This window comes from Natator depressus, chromosome 1 (assembly GCF_965152275.1).
Source record: "Natator depressus isolate rNatDep1 chromosome 1, rNatDep2.hap1, whole genome shotgun sequence".
In the NCBI taxonomy this organism is placed as follows: domain Eukaryota; kingdom Metazoa; phylum Chordata; order Testudines; family Cheloniidae; genus Natator; species Natator depressus.
The window spans coordinates 222,259,305-222,277,230 of NC_134234.1; the positions used below are offsets into that span (position 1 = coordinate 222,259,305).

At 44.3% G+C, this 17,926-nt stretch overlaps 1 protein-coding gene across 2 annotated transcripts in view; it reads right to left on the minus strand.

Moving 5' to 3' along the window:
* Positions 1-253: 253 nt before the first annotated feature.
* The window catches only part of BCL2L14 (BCL2 like 14), a 35,809-nt gene continuing 18,136 nt past the window's right edge, over positions 254-17,926 (minus strand). For both annotated transcript variants that reach the window (XM_074936335.1, XM_074936326.1), the window contains 5 exons: positions 11,703-12,139; positions 7,576-7,743; positions 6,275-6,345; positions 4,651-4,923; positions 254-3,146 (listed from right to left, as the gene is read on the minus strand). In XM_074936335.1, the coding sequence (XP_074792436.1) occupies positions 3,105-3,146; positions 4,651-4,923; positions 6,275-6,345; positions 7,576-7,743; positions 11,703-12,132 (984 nt within the window). In that variant the 5' untranslated portion in view covers positions 12,133-12,139 and the 3' untranslated portion in view covers positions 254-3,104. The remainder of the gene's footprint in view (positions 3,147-4,650; positions 4,924-6,274; positions 6,346-7,575; positions 7,744-11,702; positions 12,140-17,926) is intronic.

The following is a 17,926-nucleotide window of genomic DNA, read 5'->3' on the forward strand; positions in this document are numbered from 1 at the left end:
CCCATTTTAAAGCTGGATTTGTTGCTATAATAAGTAGCATAATCCTGCTCTGGTTAAACCCACACCAGCAACCATCCCACATGGGGTAGTTGGATGCAACAAAAACCCCTCAGCCCTGTACAGAATGTCAGTGGTAAGATCCAAAAGGATTTCCCCCCTCTATAAAGAGTGGACTACATGTACTTGGGTAGGGTTAGAGGTGGTGGTTGTCAGCTGCCTCACTCCAAAAAACACAAGTAGATTTATTGCACTCTTTTATTCATCATGGAGAACTAGTGTTTGGCCCAGCAATGAAATTTTGGACTGCGATGCAGTGAATGCAATTAACTGCAATTACAAGAGTGGTGCACAAGTTTTCACACTAGCCTACAGCAAATCAAAGCCATCATCTCAGGCCAAGGGGTATGACTGAGCTCTGCTGTAGAAGAAGTAGGTTGCACTCGAAGAGTAACTGTGACATGTATGAAAAATGAAAGACTGTTTAAATAAGAAACAGCTCACTTGACTGAGGTTTTGCATTGACCCCGCCCGCTGCTGGAGAAAAATCCCTAACACCGAGCAAAATAAAAAACAGCTGCTTATTTTTGGATGGCTAATTTTCACTGTTACATTCAAGCCAACTTCTGTCTCTCTGTCCTTCTTGGTGAGCAATTAACACATTAGCAGCACCACACCAGAAGAGGGATGTGGATCCAGCAGTGCTACGCCATTTGCAGCATGTTAAAAACAGCACTGGCTGGACCCTGCTGAACGGTGGACTGTGATTCAAGCCAGGGAAAATAAATACAGTGTCCCCTGGTCAGAATCCACCTTATTTCATAACAAACTGGCCTTTGATTGGCTGAAACACACACTAGGCCAAATACAGCTCTAGCATAACCTCACTGATTGCGATGGAGTTGTGCATGCTTGCTTGAGTGTGGAATTTAACCCCATCAGCTTATTGCCTGAATCAAGTTCATAATAGGGCAGCAACTACCTCACTTTGCACCACCAATGTCCCCCAGACCCCATGAGAGTAACAAAAGCCACCCTCTTGCAGTCCAAAACAGCAGAGTTGTTATAGTCCAACACTGAGGGACCTGATCTTCAACTGATGTATGTGGGCAAATATGGCCCATTCATGGCAGCTGAGGAGCTAGCCCTGTAACAGGCTCAATGATTCTTGATTTGAAACTGTCATGGCTCTTCCTTGACATTTATGGTCCAGCTGTACCTCAGCATTTGCAGCATCAGAGGCGACATACACTACAACATGATGGGCATAATCTAATCTCTTCTGAAAAGACTCCTTTGAATGTGTGTGTGTGTGAGGTGGGGTGGGGGGTGTAAAATGGAAGCTAGAAGGAAATATGAGTGGATATTTATCAAGCAGGCACCAGATACTAGGTGATCTATGTCTATGGCCTAATTTATCAGAAGTGACTAATCAGTTAGGGTGCCCAATCTGAGATGGTACAAGGCACAGGGGCCTGATTGTGAGAAAATGGCAAAACCCTCTGACAGGTCCCTTTAAGATGTGTCAAATTAAGCACCCAGTCACTTTGAGGCCATGTGCAGCCAAGGCTAGAGCCAGAGTTTGTCACATACCATCTTGTCAAGGTTAATTTAAATAATTTATGAGAAAGATACTTGATCCCTGCTGAGTCTTAGTTATTGCTCAAAGCCTGGCATATTTTAGTGGAGAATTTAAACTCTTCCTGGACCTTTAATTCAGATTAATTGGATTTGTAGAAGTTAGCATGTTCTTTCCTCCACTCAACATTTACAGCATCTCCTGTGAATATACTGAACAAAGAATGAGGAGATATAATGCAAGGACAACTCCAAAAAAAAGGTAGAGTGTTTTCATGAAGTGTAACCCTGTGCCTGTGGAGAGTCATGCAGGGAACTCCAGGATTTTGCAACGTCAGCTAGTGTTCTAAATTCCTCCTCTTTCCAGTTAAAAAAATATCAGCCATGTGGGCTACAATCCAAGGACCAGTACTGGGAATGGTTTCACTGGCAGTTGTGTATAGTCTAAATGCCACACCAATGTAATTTATTCTCTCCAGTATAATGATTGGCATCAGGACGCATAAGTGTATTGCTCAGTCTCAATGGTCAAAGCTCCACTTCTGGTTACTGAATGTTTCATCAGATGTTCTTCTAATCTACCTTTTAACGTGGAGCATCTCTCTTTCTCCAGACTAATTTTCCTTACTATTCAAAAGACAAGTTAAATGCTGTGAATTATGTAGCCTTCACACTACTAGTATTTTCTGGACTACTCGCCCAATTAATGCTTAGGAGGACACTATGGCTCCAGAGAATTGAAAATATAATAGCGCTAGGCCAAATTAAAAATACCTATACAAATGGGTCAGTGGTTGGTCTATGTAAAGGAGAAGACAATGAAAGTAAAGAGCTAAGAGTCTGACAAGAATAGCCTTCCTCAACTCATAGTCTTCCTCCCTTCCCAAACAACCCCAAACCCTTCTACTGAAATCAATCGGAGCATTCTTTCATGGGATCCCACTGGACAGGGAGATGGAGAGAGAGTTGACAGCCCTGTATACCACATGAGCAGGAGACGACGTGATTGTAAGTGGTAAGGTGATAGCATTAAGGGTCAGCTTCCGAAAAGCATGTGCAGCACTTAACATGCTGAGCTCTGTGGGAAAATCTGGCCCCATCGCTGGGTTCAGAGCACATGAAAATCTGGCCTTGCAGCTGTAGCTCAGTTACATTCAGGTGTTGCTTGGCACGGATTACACACTGTGGTATTTGAACCTTAAGATACATCCATTACAAGGTTTAAAAAGGCATCTGAAGTCATGTTAGCCATGAGGCACAAGGTGGCACTCTATGGCCAGTGAGATGTTTGCTCACCCTGAGAAAAGTAGCTAGTCTTGTTCTCCTACACATTGATTAACACTTCCACCTTAACAGAAGGCTTCAAGAAGAGTGATCACAGTTCCTTCCCTTGGGGACCTTCAAGTCCCAGCATTCTCCTCTTCTACCCTCCCCTCTCAAAATCACTCTGGCATTGGATTGTTGTAAAGCTACAGCATGTGTGCCTGTCCAAGGCTATTAAAAGCCCTGGAGAGTGAATCCGCTCAAGTTTATTCTACTTCTTCCTCGTCCAATAATCCCAAGGCATGTTCCTGCAACAGAAGAAAAGAGAAGGACTTGGTAAAATAGGAAGTGTGACCATACCCCTTTTCAAATGCTGTCAATGTGTGCATCACAACAATGGATTTCTCCACTGCTGACCTGTGAGGCCATCAGCCACACAGCCCTGCATACCAGCGATCTGAATTGATGTAGAGCAGTGGTGGGCAACCCGCAGCTCCCATTGATTGGGAACGGCAAACCGTAGCCACTGGGAGCTGCGGGTGGACATGCTTGCAGACGGTCAATGTAAACACACTATCTTGCGGCCTGCCAGCGGATTACCTTGATGGGCCATGTATGGGCTGCAGGTTGCCTACCACTGACGTAGAGTCTAGAGCTGCAACATATTTATACAGCATCACAGCTGACCACACTACTTTGCAGAACACAGAACAACAAGGTCTTTTGCCTGAGGAGCTTGCAATCAAATTCAGGCAAATGAGGTGTGGGTCAGCAGATTGGGGGCGCAAAAAGGCTAGGGTTACAGTACATCCATATTTTCCCGAACATGTCGGGCTTTTTGGTTCTTAAATTGCCATCTGCCAGGAATTTTTAAATATCTAAAAATGTCTGGGATTTTGCCATTATCATTTTTCCCCAAAGAAGAGTTGATCATTCAAAAAAGAGTGAACGTTGATCACTCTTTCCTCCCTAGCTCCCAGCGCGTGCACCACGAAACAGCTGTTTCGCGCAGCTGGGATGGAGGGGAAACATGGTGCACTCAGGGGAGGAGGCGGGACCGGGTCCAATGGGGCAGGGAGGAGGCAGAGTTGGCACGAGCAAACTTCCCCCCCCCGGGAGTGTCCTCTTTTTTGAATGTTCAAATATGGTAACCTTAACAGAGGCATTGCTGGGAAGGGAATCGGCCTGGGAGGACTTTTCAAAGGTGAGCTCTAAGGAGACAGCTGAAAGAGGAGAGATGCTGTTGGGGGCACGGAAGTGGGAATGCATTCCATAAGGGACAGCATGGAAGAGGGCATAAACTTGAGACCTAAAACAGACTAAGGAAGCTTTCAGGACAGAAGAAGATGTAGAGAACTGGGACTCTGCATGGTCAAAAGAGGGCCATGCTAGTGGGTTACATTACAGGATTAAAGGACTATGGCCCAGATCCTCAAAAGGTATATAGGCTCCTAACTCCCACAGATTTTAATGGGAGTTAGGAGCCTATATACTTGTGAGGATCTGGGCCTCTATGTGCAAAGACTGAGATGTCTTGTGTCAGGGGATCACAAGATAGCACCTCAGGAGCCTAATTGCATGTTTTTCAGAGATACTTAGTGCCCATGGCTCTCATTGCTCTCAGAACTGGATACGTTTAGGCCCTCTATATGTTGTTGAATGTACAGTCATGTAATATAGTCCCTGACCACTCTCATCCTCTAAAAGAGATATTTAAGCTGTACAATTTTCTAATATCTGTTTTCAATCCAAAAGGATGTTCATTGCATAGAGGTGTGCTAGCCTATCATTCTAAAGAAACAAGTCTCATACCCATCCACCATGGTTCTGAATCCAAGGGCTAAAATTTTCTTTGAGGTATTTTACTCCAAACCCAAGGACCATGTTCATAGGATGGTTGTCCACGGCTGTAAGTCTGGTTGTAACTTCCATCACAAAGGCAGCTTTGGTGCACTGTATTTTGCCTTCTGTCTCCCTGGTAGAATCTCCTGGGACTTCCTCCAGGTACTGATCAGTGAGTTTCTTGAAGAAGGCATAGGAGAGCATCTTTGTGACGCAGTGATAGAAAGTGCTGTCCCTTTTTATCTGAAAAAGGAGCATAACTATTAATCCATTAAAGCCATGGTCATAAATACAGAGTTTTACTGAGGGGGAATCTAGTGCTTGGAAAAGTGAAATCCACCCTAGCGTCTCCATGGAGTCTGCATTCAACAACATATTCGTTATTAGATCTAGAGATGTGCTCTCATGTATGAAGTCTGCATTTTCAGGCTTAGGGCCTGATCCTGCAAACTTACCCATGAGAGTTATCAAACGTACACACAGGAGTTACTTTACTCACACAGTCCTACTGACTTCAGTGGGGATTACTTGCATGAGTAAAGTGTGTGTAGGATTGTACTCTCAGTGACGTGTCTGTGTATGTGAAATCTATTGGTTCAGGGTTTAACATGTCCTCCCTCTAGTGGTTGGTCTATGTAGAGACCAAGAATCTACTATCACTACCAGCTCCAGGAGTTAAGTACAGTAATAGAGACCTATGCTTTCAGTGCTGAAAATCCCAGCCTCAGCTCCAACTAATGAATTCATGCAGGGGGCAATTTATATAAGCTCAGGGTAGAATTTTCAAACATTAACTCTTAATTCAAAAGATTTCCCCTTCAAAGTTACAGAGAGAGTTTAACCTCCCTGGGCAGGGCCACATTTAGGGGCAGGCGATCACTTGGGGTGCCAGGCTCCAGGTGCTGCTTTTGTTGTTAGCGACAAAAGGGAAAATAGAATGTTTGAAGTAAAGTGTTTCAGGTTTTTATAGTACATTTCAGTTATTCTTAAAATTAAAAAGTTTCTACAAGCTTAGAGGAAACAAGTTTTTATTTGCTTTTGTACGGCATGAATAGATACAGATTTACAGATCTAGCGTGAAAGTGTATTGTTTTATATGACGGGGATAAATCATGCATGCACATGATGCACCAAAGTCATGAAATGGGATACAAATGCAATAAAAAATAAGGTATTCAAAAGTTTAACAATTGGAAGGGGGGGCGGCACTGAAGATGCTCCTCACCTGGGGCACCTTTTGGTTTAGGGCGGTCCCTGAAAACTACTCATGGGCCAAGCTTAATGCTGAAAGGGGGAGATTTTCAGAAGCCCAAAAGGCAGTTAGGTGTCCAACTCCCATTGAAACTGAATAGCGGCCAGGCAACTACTTTCTTTTGTGCCTTTGAAAATCTTAAAGCCCAAATCTTAAGATGCGAGGCCTAGCACAGAAAAATCTCAGCCCAAATAATGAAAGTTTCAGAAAGTTCTAAATGTGTGAAAAAGGATCAGAATAGAAACGGTTTTGCAATCTTAATCATAGCATTCACTGCTGGCAAACGTATAATGAAACGTACACAGAGCAGACTGTTCATTTAAAAAATAAAGTGTATATTACCGTTTCTTCCAGTTTATCCCCAGATTGTCTTAACAATGCAACTATCGTTTCTATTATCCTCTCTTCTTCATCTGGAGTTGGGGGGGGAAAGAAACAATTACTTTCTTCTAGCAGGATCCAGGTAGCAGACTTAAAGGAACTAGCTCATTGTCTACACCACAGAGAATGATCAGCTTTGTAAGAAAGCAACTCCCATTTTGTGGCTTGAACCAGGTAAAATATACGACAGACCTGCATGTAGGTTTTAGGCAGACGTTTGTAGCACACTCTGGAATACGAGATGTTCTTTGTCCATTACGAGTGCCAGTCATTTATTATGCCCTTATAGAGTTTTGCTCTAGTCAGGGAGTGGGACTGGGGTTTAATCCCTGTTATTCTTGCTTTCTTCAAGGAGTATCTGATATTGGAGGCAAGACCCTGAAGTGGCTAGTGGGAGTACAAGGCTCCACCCCGCCACTCAGGAGCAACATCTGCTAGTGGCAGCTCTGGCAAGCTATGAGGCGTCCGCTTGCCAAACAACCAGAGCAAGGAACATGCTACCATGTCTGGTGGCCCTCCTCTGAATGAAAAGAGTCCTGAAAACCTCACACCAAAAGAGAAAGAAATCCCCACTGAGCCTGTGAAAAACAAAATGATCCAGATATATAGTGTAGCCAGTGGATCATGCAGTCAGTGCAGTCACCTTGCAGAAGGAGAAAGCAAGTCACAAAGGCAGCATAGTCCAGTGAATAAGGCACTGGGCTTGGCATCAGAAGACTACGGATTTATTCCTGGCTCTGCCTTCAGCATGACCCTTGGCAAGTCATTTCATCTACCTGTGCCTCTGCTTCCCCACCCAGGCTCTCTGTCACATTCAATTCAGACTTCAAGATTCTCATGAGCTTTATTAATTATTTGTACCACAGTAGCACCCAGAGGCCCCAACTGAGAGCAGGGCTCTACTGTGCTAGCCTCTGTGTGCCACTAAGTGTTTGTGCAGGAGCTAGCACAGTGCGGTCCTGATTTCAGCTGGTGCCGCTAAGTGCTACTGCAATACAAATTAACAACAGTAGTAGGAGGGGTACCTGGAACCTGAATAACCAGAAAATGAGCTAGTTTCTTCAGCACAAGCCTACCCCAATTACAGTTGTATAGCTCTAAGCATAGTATCATACACTGAGTAGTTGATGCATCTGACGAAGTGGGTTTTTTTACCCCACAAAAGCTTATGCCGAAATAAACCTGTTAGTCTTTAAGGTGCCACCGGACTCCTTGTTGTTTTTGAGTAGTTTTACTGCGCTCTCTCAGTCAGTCAATCTTACCTTTTTCACCTCCCTCTTGCTGAGGGAATTTGAGCTGTCCACCATCTGCCTCTAGACTTGGAGTGCGCTCTAGTGCTCTGAAACCCACTCCCTGGGGAGCTGAGTGCGACTTGGCATTAACTATCTTAGCAAGTCTGTCTGCAACGTGGAGGAAACCCTCTGCCTCACCTGGAAAAAAGAAATCCTGCTGGTTAGTCCCTCAAGCAGGCTCAACACATTAGCATTCACAGAACCCTGAGGAGGAAGAACAGGACAAGATCAAGAGGCACATTTCCCGATCACAGAGCCTTGCTGCTCTTTGGGCTCAGGTGGCTGTAATTAGGAATGGAAGGGAATGCTACACACCCATGATGCACCACAAACTTTTCTCATTATCTGAGCAGTAGCTCTCCAGTGGAAGATAGTATGTAATGTTCACTGGTTACTGCATGCCTTTGTACCTCTGGAGACGATTGCACATTAGAAGATGAGATTGCTTTGCTCTTTAGGTAGGGTGACCAGACAGCAAGTGTGAAAAATCAGGACGGGGGTGGGGAGTGATAGGCGCCTATATAAGACAAAGCCCTGAAAATCAGGATATCTGGTCACCCTATCCTCAGGATTGCAGCTTTCAGAGCTGGTTGTATTGGGATATTGTAAATGGTTGGTTCATCTATGCCCAATTGTATAAAACACCGTGGTGATACGTTTTAATAAAAGACAATCTCTCCCAGGCTGGGAGTTCTCTGTGTTCCTCTTGTATGGCAAGAGGCTGGAGCGGACATGACCATGAACAGAGCCCTTTAATCCAGTGGCCGAGCTTGCTGTATGCCATACACACACACACACACCCCCCCTCCTCCCCTGCAGCTAAGACTCTATCCAGGACCTTTGTGATCTACAAACTGATGGTCAGTCAGCCAAAACGGAGGATCTCTCATACCAACCAAGTGAGCGGGAGATTGCTGCCGAGCTTGTCCGAGCTGGAAGTTGCTCTTTCCTGCACTAAGTCCCTGGGAGCTTGGGACCTGAACTCTGATCCCGCAAGGGACAACTCCTGTGTTGACCAGCAGACAGCCAGACCAGCTCCTGGATGACCCAGCTCTGAAGGGAGCTCCCTTTATATCATTTTGCAGATCTTGTCTGAGAGCTGCTGTCTGCTCAGCCTTTGGCGGTGGAGTTTGCAGGGTGGAAATCAGGTCATTTATTCCAGTGCCTAAACATGAATCTAGAAGCCTAACATTAGGCATCCAGGTTTGGAAATGCGGGCCCCAGAGTTCATAGCTGAGCTAATGTCTGATCTAGGAAGACTATCTGTGGCTGACATACAAATGATCACAGCAAGCACCCCCCTTTCCTGAAGGATGCCTGCATCCCACACTGACACAAGTAGCAGGTTCCCCTGCAAATGTGAGTTCACTGTTTTAGGGCTTGGGAGGGTGATCTGCTACCGTATTGCTAAAGCCTGGTTTTAGGACCAAACCCTACCTCTAACAGTACTGATGGGGGAAACAGCATTCGTAGTTGAGCTCAGACTGCCACCTGCTGGTTGGTTTATGGTACATTGAAAGGAATGTCAGATTACTAAAACAAGCCAGTGTCACCTTCCTTAATAATGTCTGGGCAGGAAATTAAAAAGTATGTGGTCGGAATGGCATCTGGAGGTGGGCAAATGATTTTTGCCAATGGAAGAGTCTGGTTAGGCCCACTTATCCACAAGGGTGGGAGGAGTAGGCAGAGATCTTGTATCGATAGATGTAACCAGCTTTGACAGCTGGGAGGATGACTGCTTGGGTGGCTTGTCCTAGATGCTTGGGAGGGTTTAGAAGCTGGTGGGGTGACTGGATTGGAGATGTGAGTTATGGGTTGTTTTAGGAGGCCCTGTGAATATAGCAAAGGGGGAGAAGGCAATGACTACCACCACAGGATGTAATTCGGCCAATAATACTGAAGATGGGACAAGTGTCTTATTCTGAGTAGAACACTGGGGCCACCTTGCAAGCAGTGGATACACCTGGTAAACCAGGCCATTCTATCACCTATCTTGACCCTTGTGCTCTAGGGCAGGAGCTAGTTGCCTGTGGAGACCTGGTGGAGTCTCAGCCATGACACAGCACCTTATCTAAGAGATAGCCTTTGGATACTGGGTGTATGATAAATCACTGATAATGGGCCAGAGAGTGGCCCGCTAAATCTGAGCATGGAGATAAGCACCCTCCACATGCAGCTTTCCTGCCTACTGGTCAGAGGAGGGTAGGCTCCGCCACTTCCGTGGCACTGTTCCCTCTTCTCAAGACTCCATGGAGAGCTCTCTGTAGGGTTGGGATCCCTGGGCCAGGTGGTAGGCCTGCACTGGATGGGGGTGGGGCTGGGAACGTGACCCATATCTTTCTGGGGTCCCATGGAGATTCCTCAGGAGAAGGCACCCAGCTGGGGGCTGTGTTACCTTGCCCTCCCTCTTCAGTAGGGAACCCCTTTTAAGAGGGATCCTGTAGTAATGGTGGCTGTTGTGGGAGAAGTTAGAAACACTGTACCAAGGCTTTTCTATTTCAACTATGATGCCAGGGAGTAGAGGACACTGGGGGTGCAGAGCCAGCAAAATTACCTTTGCAAATGAACTTAGATAGAGCTACAACAAGATGGGTGCATAAGTGGTTGGAAAATCGTTCCCAGAGAGTAGTTATCAGTGGTTCACAGTCATGCTGGAAGGGCATACCAAGTGAGGTCCTACAGGGATTGGTTCTGGGTCTGGTTCTGTTCAATATCTTCATCAGTGATTTAGATAATGGCAGAGAGTCCTTTTATAAAGTTTGCGGAGGATACCAAGCTGGGAGGGGTTGCAAGTGGTCTGGAGGATAGGATTAAAATTCAAAATGATCTGAACAAACTGGAGAAATGGTCTGAAGAAAATAGGATGACATTCAATAAAGGACAAATGCAAAGTACTCCGCTTAGGAAGGAACAATCAATTGCACACAGAAAATGGGAAATGACGGCCTAGGATAGATGCTGCAGAAGATGATCTGGGGGTCACAGTGGATCACAAACTAAATGAGTTAACAATATAACGCTGCAAAAACAAACCAAAAAAACCACCCAAAAACAAAAACACACCACACGCAAATATCATTCTGGGATGTATTAGCAGGAGTGTTGCAAGCAAGACACAAGTAATAATTCTTCTGCTCTACTCTGTGCTGATTAGGCCTCAACTGGACTAGTGTGTCCAGTTCCGGGCGCTACATTTCAGGAAAGATGTGGACAAATTGGAGAGTTCAAAGAAGAACAAAAATTATTAAAAGGTCTAGAAAACATGACCTATGAGGAAAGACTGAAAATATTGGGTTTGTTTAGTCTGGAGAAGAGAAGACAGAGGGGACATGATAACAGTTTTCAAGTACATAAAAGGTTGTTACAAGAAGGAGGGAGAAAAATTGTTCTCCTGAACCTCTGAGGATAGGACAAGGAGCAATGGGCTTAAATTGCAGCAAGAGAGATTTAGATTGGACATTCGGAAAAACTTCCGAACTGTCAGGGTGGTTAAGCATTGGAATAAATTGCCCAGTGAGGTTGTGGACTCTCCTTCGTCGGAGATTTTTAAGAGCAGGTTAGACAAACACCTGCCACAGATGGCCAAATACTTAGTCCTGCCATGAGTGTAGGCGACTAGACTAGATGACCCCTTCCAATCCTATGATTCTATGAGGAAAACTGCTTGAGTAGACCCCTTGGATGAGTCCCTCTCAGCCCTCTCTTTGCTGATTTTACCATAGGAGACTGTAGTCTGGCCCACATCTATTGTTTTTCTTAAACTACTCTTCATTACATTCTTTAGCCAAGTTCAGGGAACAATAAACTAGTGCTTGGAAAAGCAAATCTGTGCAATTGTACAATTATGGCAGGATATTCATGGCCAGTGTATAGGTTCAGTGTGGAGACTAAAAGGTATATTACAAGCATGAATCTACTCTTTTTTATTTAGGGACCAGGACTGGCAATTTTATTCCCACAGCTGGCATGAAAGAATATATTAACAAGTAAAGGAGAAAGGCAGCATTATCAGCCATCAATAAGCTATTTAGGAGAGAAACAGAAACCAGAATGAAAAAGGTACTGGAGACAGAAAGAGAAACTATTCAGGCACCCACCTTCTGACTCTGGAGAAGAGGTCTGGAGTGCCATCTGCAACTTTAAGCCATACCCATTCACAGTGTCTTGGTTTGTGGCTAGCTCCTGTGGGCCCTTCTCCTTCTCTCCTCTGGCACAGGAGAAAAGCAGCAGGCATCTCTGCATGAACTTTTTCTTCCTTTGCTTTTTATGTTGGGCAGCGGGCCCTTTGTCCTGGACTGACAATTCTTGGTGTGTCTCACCCTTATTGGCTTGAGGGATCCCTTCCCTTTCCCCTCTCTCTGTAGATGATCCTTTCAAGGTCTTCGCCTCCCTTTCCAGAAGTTGCCCGTATTTACTCACAGAGAGACGCCGCTGGGCATAGGCCATAAGAACTTTGTATTCCACGGTGTCTCTGTCCTCATCCTCCAGAGAGATCTCTTCCATGTTGGCGTCACTGGTTGACTTCATCTTGCCCCTAAAAGGACATATTCCTTGTTAGTCTTAATGGCTTAGGGAGCACACCAATTTTGTTAATTCTGAATAATACTAGAGAGCCTTTCACCAAAGCACTTACAAACTTCAATGACTTAAGCCTCACAGCACCTGTGAGCCAGGGGAGTATTATTTTACAGAGTGGTTGAGTGGCTTGTCCAAGCAACTTCCTAGAGCTGGAAGAACGGATCCCAGGGGGCAAGGAGCCACTACAGCATGCTCCCTCTCTCTCATTTTTTTATGTTGGCTTGAATTGGATTTGGCTACCCTAACATGGTCCCTGGAATATCATTCAGGCAAGGGGATGTTTTTGCCAGAAACTTTCTGCATGTTATTTTTCTAAGTTGATGCAAATGTACATGGTGCTTTACAGGAGGTAACATTTGCCACATTTCTGGGATAGCATTCCAATGGGAGCAAACAACCTCACTAGTTTTGACATAGAGCTTGATAAGTTTATTTAATGGGCTTAAAAAGATAGAGTTGTCTGTGTTAGCACAGGATTGGACTTAATGACCTAGGAAGCCCCTTCTAATCCTATGCAATATAGGAATATTTCTATGCTAGGTAGGGTCCCTGATGCAAAGATCTTACCGTCTAAAGGCACAAATAAATAGTTACAGTATAGTGAACAAGCAAAGTGGCACATGGTCATTGTTGAGAGGATGCTCCTTGGAACAGCTGAATTTTCAGAACTATTGTGGAGGAGGAGGAGAAAGGAACTTTGTGTATGTCAAACTGGGTGGCAATTCCTAGCATGGGTGGCTTGGAGATGGGTGCGAGAGATACCAGATGCAATTGGGAAGCTGTTAACTTTGGGTAGAATGCAGGAAACAGGAAAGGTTGTTATATTAATACTGATTCTCACAAGGATGTGATGGAAGAAAAGATTTCAGTTAACTAAAGCACATCCTATGTGCAAATTTCACTAAATTCACATTACCTCCACTCTCTGCTGGGTTCCATCAGCCCCTCCTCAACTATAAAACTTTGCAGTGTTGCCAACTCTTATGATGTTAATGCGAGCCTCATGGTATTTGGAGTTCCCGAGCTCCTGGATTCATCAAGTGATACAAGAATCTCAGTTTTTTTTTTTTAAATGGAAGCTTCTAGCTGCCATGTTTGTAATAAGGCTGTTGATTAATCAGAGTTAACTCATGCTATTAACTCAAAAAAATTAATCGTGATTAATCGCACTGTTAAATAGAATACCAATTAAAAATTAAATATTGTAGATGTTTTTCTACATTTTCGTGTATATTGTATTGTGTTGTAATTGAAATCAAAGCGTATATTAATTACAAATATTTGCACTGTGAAAGTGATAAAATAGTATTTTTCAATTCATCTCATACAAGTACTGCAATCTTTGTTGTGAAAGTGCAGCTTACAAATGTAGATTTGTGTGTGTAACATAACTGCACTCAAAAACAATATAAAACGTCATAGTCTACAAGTTCACTCAGTCCTACTTCTTGTTCAGCCAATCGCTAAGTTTGTTTACATTTACAGGATATAATACTGCCCGCGTCTTATTTACAATGTCACCAGAAAGTGAGAAGAGGCATTTGCATGGCACTTTTGTAGCTGGCATTGCAAGGTATTTATGTGCCAGATATGCTAAACATTCTTATGGCCCTTCATGCTTTGGCCACAATTCCAGAGAACATGCTTCCATGCTGATGACTCTCGTTAAAAAAAAAAAAAAGCGTTAATTTGTGACTGAACTACTTGGGGGAGAATTGTATGGCCCCTGCACTGTTTTACCCGTATTCTGCCATGTATTTCATGTTATAGCAGTCTCGGACAATGACCCAGCACATTTTGTTCATTTTAAGAACACTTTGCGTTTTGTGAAATCTACAGTGAAAGAAGGTACCAATGTGAGATTTCTAAAGATAGCTACAACACTCGACCCAAGGTTTAAGAATCTGAAGTGCATTCCAAAATCTGAGAGGGACGAGGTGTGGAGCATGCTTTCAGAAGTCTGAAAAGAGCAACACTCCGATGCGGAAACTACAGAACCTGAAACAAAAAAGAAAAATCTACCTTCTGCTGGTGGCATCTGACTCAGATGATGAAAATGAACATGTGTTGGTCTGCACTACTTTGGACTGTTATCAAGCAGAACCTGTCATCAGCATGGACGCATGTCCTCTGGAATTGTGGTTGAAGCATCAAGGGACATATGAATCTTTAGCACTTCTGCCATGTAAATATCTTGTGACACTGGCTACAACAGTGCCCTGAGAATACCTGTTCTCACTTTCAAAGGACATTGAAAACAAGAAGCGGGCAGCATTATCTCCTGCAAATATAAACAAACTTGTTTGTCTGAGTGATTGGCTGAACAAGAAGTAGGACTGAGTGGACTTGCAGGCTCTAAAATTTTACATTAAAAATAAAAGTTTTTTTGAAATAATTTTACATTTGTAAGTTCAACTTTAATGATAAAAAGAGATTCCATCACAGTACTCGTATTAGGTGAACTGAAAAAAACCTCTTGATTTTTTACAGTGCAAAATACTTGTAATAAAAAATATAAAATGAGCACTGTATACTTTGTATTCTGTGTTGTAATTGAAATCAATATATTTGAAAGAGTAGAAAACACCAAAATATTTAAATAAATGGTATTCTATTATTGTTTAACAGTGCAATTAATCACAATTATTTTTTTTTAATCACTTGACAGCCCTAGTTTGTAGAGAAAGGTCTGAAAATGTAAACTCTAAAGGCTCCAGCCAGGAAGGCAAATAAAATATGAACCCCATATTTGTTAGTTTTTAAAATCATGATTTTTGAATGGCTGATACAGTGGTGCCTAGTTATTGTATCCTCTCCTCTGTTGGGGAACTGGTGCAGCTAGACACACACACTGCCGGCGGTCTTTCAGCTGCTCTATCCATTGTTGTTTATCATTCTATCATCCCTTTCAGCATGAAACACTCCATTACTTGTGCTTGTCACTGGGCTCGTTTCCCTCCTGACCTCTATAAACCCAGAGCAACAACAGGAACGAATGGAAGCAAGTGACTGAACAGCTGCCCCGCAGAAAGCCATATGAAAATTTCTATCATCCCCCCAATTACTTGGCTAGGGTGTTCAGCTGGAACACTGGAGGGGAAGTTCTATGAAGTGAGCCTCTCGCTTGCATAGGCACTATTATGGCTGGGTCACACAATGGCACTGTTACACAGAGTCTTGCAAGATTTTAGCGTACAAGCAAGTTTTCAGATTTGGAAAAATGCCGCATTGTTGTTGGTTTACTGTTGTGGTTTCCATGTGGCTGCTGTAGAGAAGCAGCAAAGAAGTTTGCTTCCTGTTTTAATCTCTCTAACTAAAGTCAAATCCTGAGAAAAAGATGTTCCTTGGGAGGTGGGCATTGGTTCCTGGGATGATTTCTCTGGAAAAAGGGGGCTAGCCTCATGCTGGTTGTGACCACCTCTGTCCAAGGACTGCTATATATAGCATTAATTATGCAAAGTTATACATACTCTATACCCTGGCCTCACATCACAGATTTCCTCTCCCCTGGGAAGCTGATCTGCAAAGGCCTTGGACATCTGCTACTTCTGCAGGGGAGTGATGTGTCCATATTCAGATAACAATATGGAACTTAAATTCAAGTTAGTCCTTTCCAACTGCCAGGCCTTTCATGTTGGCATCTAACTATTCCCTCCTTTTTATTCAATATTAGTGCTACTGTGTTCCCACTACGATATCTAACTCCAACATTGGATGTTCATTAGGGCACCATTGGCAAAAGCCACACAAAGTGCTAACTGCCAGGGAGAGTCAACGGGAGTGAGGCAGCTAACTCCCTTAGGCTCTTTTGAAACTCCTACCCTTTGGGCACAAGCCAGTCTATTATGTGCCTCTCCATTTAGCAGTGAAGTGTGTGATTAGGATGTCCTGTTTTGGTACTACCATGTGTAATCAAATGGACATTCGTTTTTCAGTCAGTTGTGATCTTTGGAAAACTTTTTGACCTCAGGTCAATACAGCCTGAGATTTAAATAATAATAGTAAATAATAATAAATTGATGCTATAATGTGTACTGAAGGCCAGATCTCCACTGGTGTAAACCAGCATAGCTCCACTGAAGACAGTGGAGCTGTGCTGATTTACATCAGCTGAATTTGTAAATCTTCAACACCTCCATTGGTAACAGGTACAGCAACCTCGCTGTGTGTGCGGGAGGGACTCAGTGGCTGGATTGCAGGCCAGAATGCTGTGCTACAAACAGAGGCCACAGTAGACCTGCTTCCAAACCCAGTTCAGGCAGACTCCAATCCTTTCTCCTTAGTGTATGGGAAAAGACCACCAGCCTCTGCATCTTTCCACTCAGTAATGGCAGATGGGTGCAGGTGCTGCCTGGGACACATGCTTAGAAAAGATCCTGAAAGCATTTGTATTAGTCTGTCGATTGTGCTTCTCTGCCCTGGTAAGTCAGAGAACATGAGGTATAATAGCAAACTTATCACCTAATGTACTGCATTATTTCCACCGCCTCCTCCCCCCCCCCCCGCCATACTTTTATCATCAACCTTTAACTAACTAAAAACGTAGCAAAGAAAGTTAGCAGATTAACTTTAATATCTTGTCTGTGATGCCTCTCCCAGGAAAAATGTCTGATACACTGTTTGAATTCCACGCTACTGCTGATATGCTAATAATTTCCTATTCAAGAGGTCCTACAATTGCCCACTGAAGTTAAACAAGCTTCCTTCATACAACTTCGGTGGTTGACTCCTCATTGGCATGTGAAGTGTCCTTGGAAATCCACGAGTCTCAGCTTTCCAATGACCTATAACAGCCACCTCTGCACCTAGTGGCTTGCAAACTATTAGACCTTGAAACAGTCACTGGGCCTTCAGCCCAGGCAAAAATGTAGGCTATTTATCATGCAGGGCAGGATATTGCCAGAGTCCCAAGGAACTCGAAGCATTTCACTGCTGCCCACTGTTGCCTTGGAGTTTTGTCTATGCAAGAGAAGTGCAGAGTCCTCACAGTGAAATGACTGCATTGGAATAAGAAACACAGGCAACCGACCTCCACGTATTGCTCTGTTTTAGCTTTATGCACTTGCCAATGTCTTGAGCAAGGATGTCAGGTTACGGACTTGTCCAGGGGTGGGCAAACTTTTTGGCCCGAGGGCCACATTACGGTGTGAAACTGAATGGAGAGCTGGGTAGGGAAGGCTGTGCCTCCCCAAACAGCCTGGCCCCTGCCCACTACCTGCCCCCCCCACCACTTCCTGCCCCCTGCCTGCCCCCCTCAAAACCTCCCAACCCATCCCACCCCCCCTGGTCCTTGTCCCCTGACCGCCCCCTCCCGGGATCCCCACCCCTAACCCTCCCCAGGACCCCACCCCCTATCCAACCCTCCCTGTCCCCTGACTGCCCCCCCGAACCTCTGCCCTATCCTACCGCCCCCTGAGGGGGGACAGCGGGGGAGGGGCTGGGGACTAGCCTCCCGGGCGAGGAGCTCAGGGGCCGGGTAGGACGGTCCCATGGGCTGTAGTTTGCCCACCTCTGGACTAGTCAGATTTGAAAGAGGAGCAGCTTAGAAAGTACTCTGATGTTGCACTGGATTTTAAGGGTTTTTGTTGAGGCAAAACAACCTCCCCAACTACCTCTGAAGACTGGAAATATTAACAACAGAGATTGGCCTAAACCAAAACCACATATCCAAATAACCAGGAATTTCAGAGAAATGTGGGTATAGACTTTGTAACTCGGGTCCAGTTCTAGCTTACAAACCTAC